The sequence below is a fragment of the Guyanagaster necrorhizus genome (assembly GCF_019112545.1).
Source record: "Guyanagaster necrorhizus MCA 3950 unplaced genomic scaffold BT62scaffold_41, whole genome shotgun sequence".
Taxonomy (NCBI): Eukaryota; Fungi; Basidiomycota; class Agaricomycetes; order Agaricales; family Physalacriaceae; genus Guyanagaster; species Guyanagaster necrorhizus.
This window is the reverse complement of record NW_025064920.1, coordinates 283,716-299,142: the sequence shown is the minus strand read 5'-3', so window position 1 is coordinate 299,142 and position 15,427 is coordinate 283,716. Positions and strand designations below refer to the sequence as shown.

General features: G+C 39.0%; 1 protein-coding gene across 1 annotated transcript; it reads right to left on the bottom strand.

The window, feature by feature from the left end:
- Positions 1-9,781: 9,781 nt before the first annotated feature.
- Positions 9,782-10,288, bottom strand: BT62DRAFT_908982 (uncharacterized protein; the record flags this gene model as incomplete). The annotated part of the gene is made up of 1 exon (XM_043183728.1): positions 9,782-10,288. One exon carries the CDS (start codon positions 10,286-10,288, stop codon positions 9,782-9,784), a length of 507 nt encoding a protein of 168 aa, XP_043034677.1.
- Positions 10,289-15,427: the final 5,139 nt, after the last annotated feature.

Below are 15,427 nucleotides of genomic sequence, written 5' to 3'. Positions count from 1 at the left end.
GGCGGACTGTCCTTTCTCGACAGCAAGAGGCAACGTCGATGCGTTCCTTGTCGTTTCTAAGTCGGCAGGTCTATCATGGTAGTCGTCAATAATGGCGAGAAGGTGATGGGCTGTTGCGAAGGTTCTGCTTGCGATTATTTTGTACCTGCATTTGCTATGAGATTCGTCGCCTGTGAGGACAAAAAGGTGACTCACTCGTTCCTGCTTCCTTCAAATTGTTCACCTCCCGGAACCTCCATCCCTTGTCCTACAAGACCATCGTGTCATTCATCTTGATGGCTACGTTGTGAAGGAGAATGGCTGGAGGTCATCAAGGCTTCAATTACTGCTTTGAGAAGTCAGATTGGACGCTCGTCATCTCTGTGGGATGAGCACAGACACAAGAGAGGGTCGGCGCTACATTTGATCTGGAGAGGTAGAGAGCCATCGTTGTCGAGCAGCCGTGCCAACCCATTTGGTGAGAGCCTTGACGTCGGATGTAGACACTTTGGTATGGTAGAATTTCAAGGTTCAGACCAGTATTTGCAACATCGATTCATCGGCTCGAGATGACATCGGTGACAGAACGTGCGCGTACCTCATCCGCTAGCTGCCAGCAACAGGATGGCATCGCCCGGGCAGAGAGAAATCTTCAGAAAATGGCCATGGCATTGATACGGACGTAGCACTTTGTGGCGACTCGTTGTCCATGTTGAATGACATCGAGAAAAGAGGTGGCAAGACAGAGTAACGTAGTAGAAATCTGCGCTGCACGTGCCCGAAGCTGAAGTGAGTGAAGCACTGAAAACTTAGGTCTCCTTTATTAAATATTGCTTCAAAGTTCTAACTTCCAATTTCCAATGTACATATCTCAATGTTCAGCAAAAGGAAAAGAGGATTGGGGAGTCACTGACCCCCTCGGATTCGAACCGAGGTTGATAATGTGCAAGTACGCATATATATACGATTGTGCGAAAAGGCCCACATCATACCTAAATTGCTTTACCTTTTATTCAATAACAGAATGCCTTAAAATGCTAGGCAAAGACTATATTTTGTCTCCTACTGCTGGTACAATAGGCTCAATGTCATGGGCACCTCCACTTTCTGTATAAACTTACATTTTAACAATGAAATTCAGGGTTCAAAATAAGGAGATAAGCAATATCTGAGATACACCTGTCATTCGGGTGGTCCCCATACAGAGCAAACAGCAGCCAACGTTGGCCGAGACTCGATTTTCTCCAACTCAATTGCTACTGTGTTGGTTATGAGACTTGGGTGGCAGACCATCAAATGAAAAGGACACATGCCCATTTGAAGGTAGAGATTGACTTATTAATCATTAATGGCTTGTGACAAACAGCCTATACTGGCTTTTCCCTCAGTAATGTTATAACTTATGGTACCAGCATGAACACTTGGTAATGACATTGGTATGCAACTTTTCTATCATGTATACCTTCCTAAACATCTTGGCTTGCTACATTCCAACTCTAATTTGATGAGAGTCATTGGAGAAAGAGCAGGATCAGGAGGGACCACTGACTTTCACACTATCACACACTACATTTATTCTCATAGAGCTGGCACATGGTGGAGTAGGCAGCAAGTATTAGAGGGTGCAAGGTAGCATAGACAAAGTGGTGAGCATGCCAGAGGCAAAGGAGATGTGATTCAGAGGATGAGCTGTATAGCAGTTGAGAGGAAGCCAAATGAGCAGAGTGGTCCATTAGTTGAGGATTCACCCCACTTGGCATGGCAGAATGTCATCTTGCAGTATACCTGTCATCACTGACAAGATGGTCATAGACAGGGCTGAACAAACATTCCATAAAATTATTTCCTCTCTTCTCAGTGACTTCCACATGGTGTGAAAATCAATGCCATTGATACCAGCCCATCCTAATAATCTCTCTGTTATGATGTTCCCTTTTAGCCCAGTTGTTTGGTATAGGGTGCCAGACTGCATTCATAGTGCTCCATTTTGGTTGTAGAGTGCCCATTGGATTCCTGTATGACCTTTTCAAGTATCTGCTCAACCAATATCATAGCTGATGGATTATGGGTGTCAATGCCTGCATGGTAGATTGAGATTATTGTCCAAATGAGGGCTAGATATGATGAGCTTTAGCCATGAGGTTGAGAGAGAAAAGAAAAAAAAATTAACACACACATCTTTATCCATGTATCCCTGACAGCTTTCTTTAAAATTAGAAGTTGTTGACCTTCCAACAGTTTACTGTAGTCTGCTGCTGACTCAAATTTATGCTTTGTAACCATACTCTCTTTATAATGGTGAGTTTCTGTAACACAAGAAAAGAACAATTTGCCTTACCCAAATATAAAGAAATGCCTGGTAGATATCCACTATGATACTAAGCAAATCTCAGTTCCTGTGAAATATTTCATGACAACATTCATAGTAATGCATTTTGTTTTGTAGTGATGGTAGTCATTGTATAAGGTGAGTTATATGGAGACATGCATGAACTATCGCAGAAAGGAAACAATAGGTAGCACAACCATAAAACAAGAGAGTAACAAGCATAAGGAACAAAAATATAGAGTGATAGAACAAGAACATTTGAGCAATGGAATAGAACAGACACATTGAAACATCAGCTCTAAGTAAGCATAACTAACCAGGCAAGGAGTTACAGTATAGAGTAATATGAAGGCATCTTGTCTGTCCAAACATAATCATAGTTGAAGATTCAGAAACCATGCTCTTTCATCAAAACCACAAACCTGCAACCACAGAACTGCAAACACAAAGACAAAAGGCAAGCACCAAGCAAGCATAGGATTGACATGGCATATGAAGCAGCAGAATCTGGTCCTATAAAAATCACAAAATACAAGAGGGCACTTGGATATTGCAATATGATTAAATGATATCCAGCCAGATATTTACACCTTCCTATATCTGCTGTGTTCATCTGACATATTGTTTCTATACCTCTGAGAAAGAAAAACCTTTCATTCTTCATATGTGGAGATTGTAAAATACTGGATTAAAAACAAGCTGGACTGAGAAGAATGATTTGAACATCACTTATGGAGACAGTAATGAACTGGATTCAGAGTAAGCTAACCAGAAAAGAATAATTCAAACATCACAGAAATGAATATCTATTGTCCACATCCATGCTGGCATGCCAGGCCAGTCATGCACACAATCAACATATTCTCTTGCTGAGCTTTAGACCTTTGAGCATGAAAGAGAAAATTTGAGGCAAAAATTCAAATGTTGATCAGTAGACCTTTGTCAGTGATTGACTATCATGTCATATATTCAGAGAGATGAGCAGCTGGAAAAGAATCACATGCTATCTCTATGAAACTCAGAGAGACAATTTCTCAAGCCAATGATGAAGGATCCAGAGTAAGGCTGGATACCAACAATTGGACAAAAAGTCACTAGTCAAGCTTCAAGAATCAATCACATGTGCCAGACCACAAGCAACTAGTTGGTCTATATACTGGTGAGCACCATTTCAAAGTACCATTCTTACTCTTCACCATACTCTGTGATCATTCAAAGTCTCTCAAGATCCAGTTATTCTCTCTCAAGCATTTTCAGTCTTTTCTATTGCCTAGCAATCATCACTAGAAAATATTAAATAGGACCAACAAGATTCTAGAAGATAGTAGGCAGTACCAAAGAAAATCTGGTTCAAGTTGATGCATGTTCTTTTCTGTCTACCACATATTCTTTAATCTAACTTGTGTACTACATCCTATTTTCCAGATGTGACAGATAAAAGACTGATTCTCTTGTGATGATAAAGAAATCAGTGATTTCAAAAGTTCTATCTATCCTCATCTGTTTTGTCTAAAGATGTATTCTCTATGCTCTAGCTTGCACATTCCATTTGTACCTGATTGAGGACAGTCAGTCTTGACTTAAGTTTGGCCATTTATACCTACTCTCTGGCCTACTCATTCTCAAGCTTGACTTTCAGCAGCTAGATCTAATGCTTTCTTATGTCAATTACAATCCAGTGACCTCTGGCTTCCTCCACTAGGCATTAAATTCTCAGGAGTTTCAATCCACTTCTGAATGAGTAAGTAGCTTCTGTGCATAGCCTCTATGAAAGAATATGACATTCTAGATCTCTAAACACATTGTTCTGGCTGCTTTTGGTCAGACCTAATGTTTCTAATATGGCTTTCTATAGAGGACACAGAGTAAGAAAGTCTTGAATAAGTAGATAGAATAATGGAATAATGCTTAGATTGCAGTGAGGTTCAAGCTTCATAGTACAGTTGTTTGTATCCTTGCATCTAGTGTATCTTAAGATTTTATGTCACCCAAATATTGATTATGATAATAATTCTTTGAAGAAGCAGAAATTGTGGCCTTAACTCAGCTCTTGAATTAATTGCCCACACCAGTCTATGTTGATATCTCTATAAAGTTTTGTTTCTGTGTCTCCCATTCTGTACTGTGATAACATGAGTGAAATCAGTCATTAATGCAATGTTTTGCTGTAAAGATTGATTAATCAAGCTGGCCTGTCTGGCTTGCTGTTGTATCTTGTTGTTATATGTCCAGTTTCTTTATACAGATACCATCACTAACTCTGACCCTCCATCTTAAAGATCCTAGATCCTTTAGATGTCTTCTCTCTGCCAAATTTCTTGGCTACCATAAATAAGATATATAGCCTTCACAGCCCTTCACTGATGGACTCAGCAGTGTTGCAAGTACAGAGGAGAGTAGCATACAGAGGATTAATTAGCCTCAAGAGAGAGAGAGACATTGCACTTTATATACATCTTGTACTACTTCAAGAATTTTCTATGAATTACTATATAAGTTCTGATCATAGTCCAAATCAGCTGCTGCTGATTGATATAATATCTTCAAGTACATTCTCATACTCACTTGAGATTGCTATCTCAATAAGCAGGTGTTTCACACTTTTCTTCCAATATGGCTTACTATAAGTACTTACTATGAACTCTCTAAATGGTCTTATATATCTATAAAGCAGGAGTCAATTGTTACCTTAGTTTATAAAGTCACAAGAATCTCTGGTGTTCTCTATCTTCTGAGCTGTTTCAACCTTGTGTTGCATCTCTTTATTAATCCACCATCTGAAACAATTGTTATTTAAGAGCTGTGAGATAATCAAGAGTTTGACAAAGGCCTCCTGAAGCCTGTCAAAGAACTGGTGAAGAGAATGTCACAGAATGCTATTTATTTAATAATATTCTGTTCTTGCATCTGCAAATTGGATGCAGACTTTTAGAGCTCCACAGCAGTCTTCAATGTTTCTATCATGCTTTTGAACTGACAGACAAAGATGAACTAAGTAAATTTTAATTGGGGTGATTGATGAGACTCACAGCACAGTAAATCAGAACTATAGCTCACAGATGAGTCCTCAGATAATGACTATAATAAAACTATATTTTAGACCACTTGAGGCAAAAGGCACTGATGTCATCTACAAGTAGCTGACACTCTTTATCATATTCATAAAAGGCAACAAGACTGCAGGCTATAATAGGGTAGAAGATTCTATTGAATCAGGCTTTGAATAAACATGTGATAATTACCAAAATAAGAGAAAAAATAGTATGAGTTACTTTCATTAAAGAAATTCCCAGGAGGAAGTTCTGTTTCCTTGATTAGATCCATAAGAAAATGAATGTGCAAAAAGTGCATTTGGACAATCTGAGATATGACAGTGGTGTTCAGATAGTTTTCTTTAGATGTACAGTTAGAGCCTATAGCAATTGAATGTGTGTATTTATCATAAATCAGAGATCTTACTTCAAAAACACAGCTTTTCTCTGGTCTGCAATGTGCATTGGCATGAGAGTAGAAGACAGCTTGAATATAATGATACTTCTTAAAAGGGGTTTGATTATTCTCAAATGGCAGACCAATTGGCAGCTTGTTTTGCTATAATTTCAATTGAGACTCAGAAAACTTGAAGCTGATGTTCTTCATACAGATACAGATATGTTACTGAGTGCTCTGGCACAGCATCCTGCTGTCACTTTTAAAGCTTTCTTGATTTAAGATCATTTACAGGGCATAATTCAAATAGCTTTATTATTGCTGCAGACATTAAATTCTGTTTTTTGGCATTTCATGGTTTTGTGAAACACTTTTTGATAACATATTTTAAAGAATGACATCTAGAACACTCCAGTGATAGTAGCCTTGTATTATCCATTGCCCCAAGGAGAAGAAGGAATAGAGTCACCTGATTATCAAGTTATTATAGTTAGCAATTGATAAGAGTTGATCTATGATTGCAAGTTAGGTGATAGATAGGCAATTTCAATTGTATGGAGCTCATTAGTGTGGAAGAGCATTTTCTGCTGCTATGATGATCTCTGGGATCTTCTCACTCAGGATCTTGTGTCCAAAGTGAATGACAATATTGAATTTGATCTGCTCTCTATATGAACTTCTCCCATTATAGACAATCATACATATAGTCTTGGCTCATACTATACTGCCCAAGACAAATATTATAACCACCCACCACAGATATGTTCTCAGTTTGCAGGAGCCTGAGATAGATCTGGAGTTGTCACATTTCTTTCATTTGGTTGGAGACATGAATTTGATTTATAGATCTTCTCACTACCTTGCCTGATTATGAGGGTTGCAATCACATAAAAGAAAGGTATGAGTGGTGTACAGCCTTACCATAGACACTTATGTGTTGCTGGGATCCATGGAAAATGATTGAATTGGTGCTGATCAGAGGCCATCCTAGGAATCATCATGACATAGTACTACAGATCATCTTAAGAAGTGCTTCACAGATGTGAATTCAGATTATTTATTGTGAAGGTCACAATAAGACTAGCAAATCTGATTATACTACTGTTTTTCAGAATAGCATAGGCTAAAAACATTATTTAGAAAGAGAAAGATAGAAGGTGTTGAGCAGTGGACCTGAGAATCTGGGAGGACACAGCAGCAAGACTGTGCAGTGACATGAGGACAATGAGGATTAGCCTAAAGCAAGAAAATAGATGTATCTACTATGGATCAGTAAGGTACAGTATAAATAGATGTAATATACTCATATTTTAGCAGGTGGTAAGTTGCTACGATGTGTGGCTATGCTAACAGTAAAAATTTCTAGAACTGGTAACTAATTTGGAGTCCATATGACTGTATCTGCAGTCATAGCTCATACTCTCAACACTTTCTCTCAAGCTTGATGACTTGACCTATGCAAGGCCTAACAGTGTGCAAAATCTCTCCAGCTTGACTCAGGCCAGTGACTTGATGAAGATGTCAGCAATCATGTCATTGGTGAGACAGTATTTGAGGTCAGCTTGTCTAAAGCTGACTGTCTGGCATATAAAATAGAACTGTATATCAATATGCTTAGTTCTGGCATGGAACATAGAGTCTTTGGTGAGTCATATAGCACTCTGGTTGTCTGAGAAGAGAGTTGTAGGGCTGATAAGCTAGCAGATAAGCTCTGTGAATATCTTTCATATCTAGAGCAGCTCTTTTGATGAGTGAGTCATTGCAACATACTCTGATTCTGTTGTAAATGCTATGATAATTGGTTGCTTCTTAAAACTTCATGAGATGGCCTCAATTCTGACAAAGAAGGCATAGCCAGAAATTGAATACCTGTGTGTCTGCAAGCTTCAATTGGCATCTGTGTATCCAGTCAGAGACATGTTTTTGCCACCAAATACAAGTGTAAGATGGATTGTCCCCTTTAGATACTTGAAGACACAAATGGTAGCATGCCAGTGGATCATTTGGCTCATCCATGTAGCAGGAGAGAGTGGTGACTGTGAATGCAATGTCAGGACATGTTCTGAGCATTGCATACATTAGCTTACCTATGGCTATTTGGTATTGGCTCTGCTTAAATGAGAATAGGACAGTTTTTGAGATGGAAGATGAGTTATAGCTGAGATTGACTCCAGACTCAAGTAGTGTTGTGACTGTTCTGGCATCTTCTAGACTCATATCCTTGACTATCACATCAATATATCTCTGCTGGTCTAGCATGATGGTCCATGCTGTCAGATTACACTTTATGCTGATACTGAGTAGCCAGCAAAGAGTGCCAAGATTGGTCATTTTGAAGTGCTTGCTTAACTACTTCTTGATGAGGGTTGCAGAGTTATCTGAGTCTGCTATAATAGTGAGGTCATCAGTAGCAGCAGTGACAATAGTGTACTTGTTGCTAACAAATCTGCAGAACACAGCTTTATCTAACTAGCATACTTGGTACCTTAGCTGTGCAAAGACACCTTTTAACTTGTACCACTCATTTGCATTCTGACTGCTGCTATAGAGTGGTTTGAGGAGCTTGCATATTAGCTGCTTATCCTTCAAGTGCTTGAGAATGGTTTAAAACATGTTATACATAGGAGAGAGTTTCATATAGATGATTTTCTTGAGCTCTGCTTGCAGGTAGGCATTTTTGACATCAGCCTGTTAGATCACTGAGCCCTTGCTTGATGTGACAGATAGTAGGATGCAGAGGGTTGTGAGTCAGACAGCTGGAGTGAAAGTTTTATGGAAGTTGATGCTGTATATCTGAGAGAAGCCTTTGAGTATGAGGCATGCTTTATAGTGTATGATTCTGTTCATTTCATCTCTTTTAGCTCTAAAAGTGTATTGGCATTTAGCCACATTTGCACTTAGTGGCCTGAGAATTATTTCATAAGTTCTCAGAGCTTCAACTTTATTCAGCTTGTCTCCTACAGCTTGCTTCCATTCTCTTGCCTTGTCTCCTTTCAGTGCTTCCTGTAGGCTTTCAGGCTCTCTATGGCTTGTTGCAAATGTGAACATTTGTATGCCAGTGAATTGCTCTTTCTCCTTGGCTTTGAGCTCTGCTTCAGACTCAGTGCTTCTTTCATCTTCAATAGTAAGAATGTGCTTAGTCACAGATTGCTTTGATAGCCTGTTATCATTATAAAAGCCTTCTGGCTTTCTTCTAGCATAATAGTCTCTTCTGAGAGATTCAGGATTCTTTTGATTTTCAGCATTATCTGTGGTTTAGATGTGTCATTCATGTGGAGCAGGGCTGAGAGTGTCTGAAAGTGGTGTAAGTGGTGATGGTGAGCATTCATGAGATGTAGCTAGTGGAGTTTTGGGTTCTGTGAGTTTGCTTGCTTGCTTGTGGGGCTTGGAGCTTGAGTCAGGAGCATCTGGATTGAGATTGGTGACTGTCTCCCTCTTAATCTTGATGTCTTTGGGCTTATTATTATTGTCAAAGTAGACATCCCTTTCAATGCTAGCTCTTCTCTGTCCAGGCCAGTATAGTCAAATACCCTTGGATTCTTCATTGAGTCCAACAAAGCATCCAGCATATGCTTGAGGTTGGAGCTTATCTCACCTAAGCTTTTTAACTCATATGATGCATTCAAATTCATGGAGCTGGGAGAGATCAGGCTTCTAGTGAGTTGCCTTCTCATATGGAGTGATATTTCCCTCTAATGTGCTGTGGGCTGTTCTGTTCTTTAGTCATACTTTGTGTGAGATGGCCTCTGCCCATAGATATGGTGGCAGCTCTGTTTAGATCAACATTGCTCAAGCACCTTCAAGATGTGAGCAGTTGCCATGCTCTGCCATTCCATTGGATTGAGATGAGTCATAGACTGTCAGATAATGAACTGTTCCAGCAAGGTCAAGATGATGTTTGAATTCCTTGCTCATGAATTCTCTCTCTCAGTCTAAGCCAAATATCTATATGTTCTTTACATTATATTGCATCTTTGCCCAAGGCTCATACTTCTGATAGCATAAGTACAATTCAGACTTCTTCATGAAATAGACCTTTTCTTCTCATGATGAGATGTTCTGGTAAGTGTTACTATACTTGTGACCACTAATTGACTCAGTGTCAGCAAGTTCCCAGATGTCTATCATGACTTTATCACTGTATGCTTTTGCTGTCTTGTTTTTCAGACTGATCTTTAGAAATAGCTTTTGGGTGGCTTTGGCTTGAACGTATGCTTGACAGAATCCAACCTTGGTTCCTATGTCAACCTGGATACCATGTACTAACTCAGATTTTACCATTGTGATGAGAATAGCTTCACTTAGATGGCCCATGAGATTGTAAAACCTTTTCATAGTTACAAGACATTCAGAGAGTGCAGTGATGGAGGTGTTGGATATGGATTTGGGTGCTATAGGGGCAGTTATATGGTATAGGCCTTTAGTCACTAGTATTATGCCAATTGTTTTATGTTTGGGCTGTGGGCTTTGTATTGTGCAATGACTATTCTTGATGGTGAGCAAGTATCCACTACAATCTAGACAGCTGACTGATATGAGCATGAATGCCATGCTAAATGAGTAGTAGATATTATAGAGAGTGATGGGTGTTGGCTTTTGGTCTGGTTCTATTGGTAACTGGATAGGATAATCTCCTTTATCTGTTGCACTGAATATTTGGCTGTCTGCTATCTTGATAAGGATAGGCTTAATGGCTGTAAAGTTGCTAAATCATTCACAATAGCCAGTAAAGTGGTTGCTTGTGCTAGTGTCAATGATCTCAGATACTGTGTCATTGCTTAGAGCTGCAAGAGCTTGTGCATCTGCTTAATAGTCAGATGTGCACTTGAGGACTGGTGCTTCATGTTAGATCTAAGTTGCATGTGATCAAAACATATGATAAACAGATGCTGTATTATATTTGTACAGTGAGTCCACTGATGTGCTTTGTTGACTATTGTGCTTCAAGGCCATTGACAAGAGGCTCAAGAGTGAAATAGTATGAATAAACTTTAGCTCAAAGCTGGGGTTATACTAGCAAGAGCTAGTTTACTTATATGCTACTTGTCTATTGAGATAAATATAATACTACCTATTGTGTCTGTATAAGCCTTTGTGCTCATTGTCTTTGGTCATCATTGCTACCTACAAAAGAGTTATTGTGCATTGTCAAGAGTTGTCATTGCATCAGAGAACAATGACAGATTCAGCTAGTTGTGATGACTAAGCCAGTCCCACAGTCCTAAGCACTGGTATAGGTGCTCTAACTAAGCATAAATAGGGGTTAAAATGAATAAGAAGGTGAAAAATTGCAATATTACCCCCTTCTTAAGATCATCATCCCAATAGCTTAATTAAGAGATAATTCATAGTCCTTTATGACATTGTCTGCATTCATCCACTTTTTATTGACCCACTGGTTTGATTCTGGACTGTAGCCCTTTTGACTAACTAAATAATTGACTGTTGTAGTCATGCCTCCTCCTTGGGCATGAATTTTGTGGAGTCAGTGATTAAGAACTTGATTGATTTCATAATGTTCTTCATTATCAATCAGGTCAGGAGGCAGAGGAGGCAGTTGTTCTTGGTTGGGAAATATGGATGCAATGAAGGGTGTCAGAAGAGATTCATTGAATATGTTATGAATCTTCCAATTGACTGAAAGGCAGAGCTTATAGATGGAGTTGCTGACTTTAGTGATGATGGAAAAGAGGCCTGTATGCTTATCAGCTAATTTCTGTTTTGGATAAGAGAGATAGAGGTTCATTGTATTCAATCAAATCTTGTTGTTAACATTATAGGTATGAGCAGAGGTATGGTGTTTGTTGTATTGTCTTTTCATGAATGCTGCCACTTTTTCAAGAGTGGTGTGAGCCTTGTCATGGATCTTGGTTATAGTAGTTGCAAAGTCAGAGGATGCAGAGGTTGTAGTATAAAAGTGTGTAGACTGAGAGACACTGAGGTGTTGACTATAGTTGATGAAGAAAGAGGTTTTGCTGATGATCAAGTGGATGTGGTTATTATGTTGGAAAGCAGTGAGAGCCAATTATTTCATCTAGTCATCTTATCGATAATTAATGAATAAGTGTAAGTACTTTTCAATCTTCTGATTGGCTCTTTCTATTTGTCTGTCTATCTGAGGATGGTAAGTCATAGAGGTGTTTCACTAAATGTTCAGGAGTTGATAAAGATTGTCTAGAAATTTTGAGACAAATTAGGGTTCTTGGTCTGAGATAACTACTTGAGGAATTCTATACTTTACATAGACTTCATTGAGAAGAATTTTGGCTCATTCTTCTGATGTTAACTCTGTCAAACATGTGATCAGAATAATTGCTTTGAAGAAGTGATTAACAACAATGATGATTGCATTATAGCTATTGTATTCAGGTAAACCCATAATCATATTCACTGAGATGTGTGTCTATGGTGCATGCAGAATCTCATTCAGATAGAGCAGCACTGCCTGTGGTTGTGTTGATGACTTTCTCTGTTGGCAGATTTTACATCCTTTGACATATCACTTAATAGCTTGGTCTATTTTTGGCCACCAGTATTCTCATAGGACCAATTCTTTGGTTTTGGCAATTCTAAGATGGCCTGCTGTGACATGATTATGACATGTAGCAATGATTTTGCTGCAAAGTTGCTTGTCCCTTGGAATATAAATCCATCTATCATAACAGATCATTCCTCCTTTCTTTGTTATATCTTGTTTGTGATTCAGGGATAGGGCCGCACACTGGTCCCATTTATAATTGTCTCATATCACACTCTTGATCCTCTCATAGATCTCTTCCTCTGTCAGCATTATTATTGCCCAGAAGTGTTTGCACTTTAGTAATATGACCCTCTTATTATCATTACCCCCTTGATCATGGTCTGCTCATTGGCTAAGAAGGTTGGCCTTCTTGTTAGATGTCCTCACTTTATAATAGAGCATGTATTCATATTGGGACAGTTCAGTAATCCAATGTGCTTGCCACCAATTAAGCTTCTGGAGAGCATGGAAGTATTGAAGATTTTAATGATCTATCCACACTTTGAAAGTCTGAACTGCTCCAATCAGATAATGATGCTATTTCTCAAGAGCAAGCATTATTGTGAGTAACTCTTTATCATAAATCTTGTAGTTCTGCTTGGTTATTGTTAATGCTTTAGAGAGGAAGGCCACTGGTCACTATTTCCTGTCTTGCTCCTGAGATAATACTGCTCCAGTTGCTTCCTCACTCAAGTCAGCCTCCACTCAGAATTTTTCTTCTTGTGTTGGGATAGCAAGGATTATGTCCTCTGCCAGTTGCTGTTTAAGGTCATTGAAGGCAGACTGTTGGGAAATTCCCCAATTCCAGTCAGCTGAGTCATCGGACATATGATTTTGCTGTAATCCTGGATGAACCATCAGTAGAAGTTAGTGAAGCTCAAAAATAATTAACTTCTTTTTTTTGCTAGAGACTGGCCATTCTATCACCTTGGCTACTTTGACCAGATCCATTCAGATGCTTTCTTTGCTGACTATCACTTCTAGATACTCCATTTCCAGCACTTCAAACTCATGCTTTTCTATCTTGAGGAGAAGCTTGTGTTTTTGCACAAGTTCAAGTATCTGTTGGATGAATTTTCAGTGTTCTGCCTGAGTTTTGAATATGATTAAAATATTGTACAGGTAAATTGTAACCTTTTTGGTGGAGATGAGGTCTTTGAAGATGTTATTCATCATTCACTGGAAGGTGGCCAGCAAGTTGGTTAGGCTGAAGAACATCACCATAGGCTCAAAGAGCCTTTAATTGGTACAGAACATGGCTTTTCACTTGTCACCCTCCTTGATCTGTATATTGTTATATCCCCATCAAACATCTAATTTGGTATAGTATTTGGCTCTTCATAGCTTGTCCATTAGTTCTGAGATTAAAAGAAGTGGATAATGATTCTTAATTATCATCTTATTCAGCTTCTGATAGTCTTAGATGAGCTGGAGTTTATCATCCTTCTTTTTGATAAAAAAGAATGGTGAAGCCATAGGAGACTTTGAGAGTCTAATGCAGCCACTGGAAAGATTCTCATTTAGGAACTTGTCAAGTTTCTGTTGTTTGTGGTTGCTGAGGGGGTATGTTTTGCAGTCAAAATTTGTATTGGCATTTAAAATGAGCTTGGTTGCATGGTCTCATGGCTTTGGCTTGAGTAGCTCATCAAAACTTTCTTTGTTGAATAAGTCTTGATAATCTTGAGCTCATTTAGAAACTATTTCCTTGAACATCTTCTCCTTCTTTTCAGTGTTAGCCTTAGCAGCTAAGTCATTGGCATGATGTACTGCTTGAATATGCAGCACTTGTCAAATGTCAATAGTGAGTATTGTTTCACCATCCTCTATCTTCTCATTCCACCTATCCTTGGGATCCTCATCAGATAACTCAAAAGGGATTTTCCAGCATTTGCATTGCATAAAGATGATCTGTCTGGTTTTCTAGTTAACTAGTGCATTGTGCCAGATCAATCAGTCATGACCAAGAAAGACTTCTTTGGTTCTTAGATCAGTGATGGCTAAGTCAATCTATTTGGGGTGATTGCCAATAGTGAGATGCAACTCAACAAACTCTGTTATTGAGCCAGCTTGGTTTTTGATGCTGTCCACATTGTAAACCAGTATGAGAGCAGCTATTGCCTAGATCAGGAGTTTATGCTTGTTGATGAAAGCATGATTTATGGAGCTACTGATACAACCACTATCAATTAGCACTGTCATGGCATGGATAGACCAATTGATGAAGGTCTTGATTTGGGCTTTAGTGGTTAGATCTCATCCCAGAGTTTTGGTTCTCCTGATATATCTCCTCAGCTCTCTTAGTTTGTCAAGCCATTCCAGTGCTCAACATTGTTCTGCCTTCTTCATTCCTTCTATCATCTCATTGATTACTTCTTCAGCCTGAGTCTTGTATACTCAATTCTTGAGCACTGCTTTAGCCTCTTCTTCTGTCCTTGCATCTCTAATGGCCCTCCAAGTCCATTCAGTATCAAATGGTTTGAGCCATTTAGTGGAGGTCACTCTCTCTGTTTAGCCTGTAGATGATTGAGCTGTTTCCAGTAGTCTCTCTAGTGTATGTGTATTGGACAAGAGAAGGAGTATATTTGAATGTGTGGATAATTTAGACATATTTGTATCTACAGAGGTGCTATTAGTCCATCCCATGGCTAGTTTTGACACACTGTTCTGTTTGTTGGCTGACCCAGTAGAACTATTTACTGATCAGCCCTGTCTTTTACCTCTTCAATCTTTGTCTCTGCACTAAGTTCCTTGGCTTCCTTCTGTAGTTTGGCAATTTGCACTTGAATGTCTTCTCTTATGCACTTCTTCTTCAGGCAATCCCATGACATGTGGCCCTTTTGACTGCAGTTAAAGCATTTCCCCTCCTTCTTGAGGCAGTCAATGTCCATTGGTTTTCCACTCCCAGTGTATGTCATTCCTGTTCCAGTCTTCTGAGTGCCATAAGAGGACAGAGAGGTTGAGGTCCCTGTCTTGGTAGTACTGGTCTGATTGTCAGTCTTTACATTCAAAGTTGTTGGCTGATTCAGCTTTCAGTATTTCTGCAGATTGGATTGCTCTGCCTTCTACCATTATCACTTTTTGTACATCTCAATGACCCATTCCTTCCAGAGATTGTACTCTTTTGGAATATTTATCCTGATGTCCAATATCATTTTAATATATGATGGTGG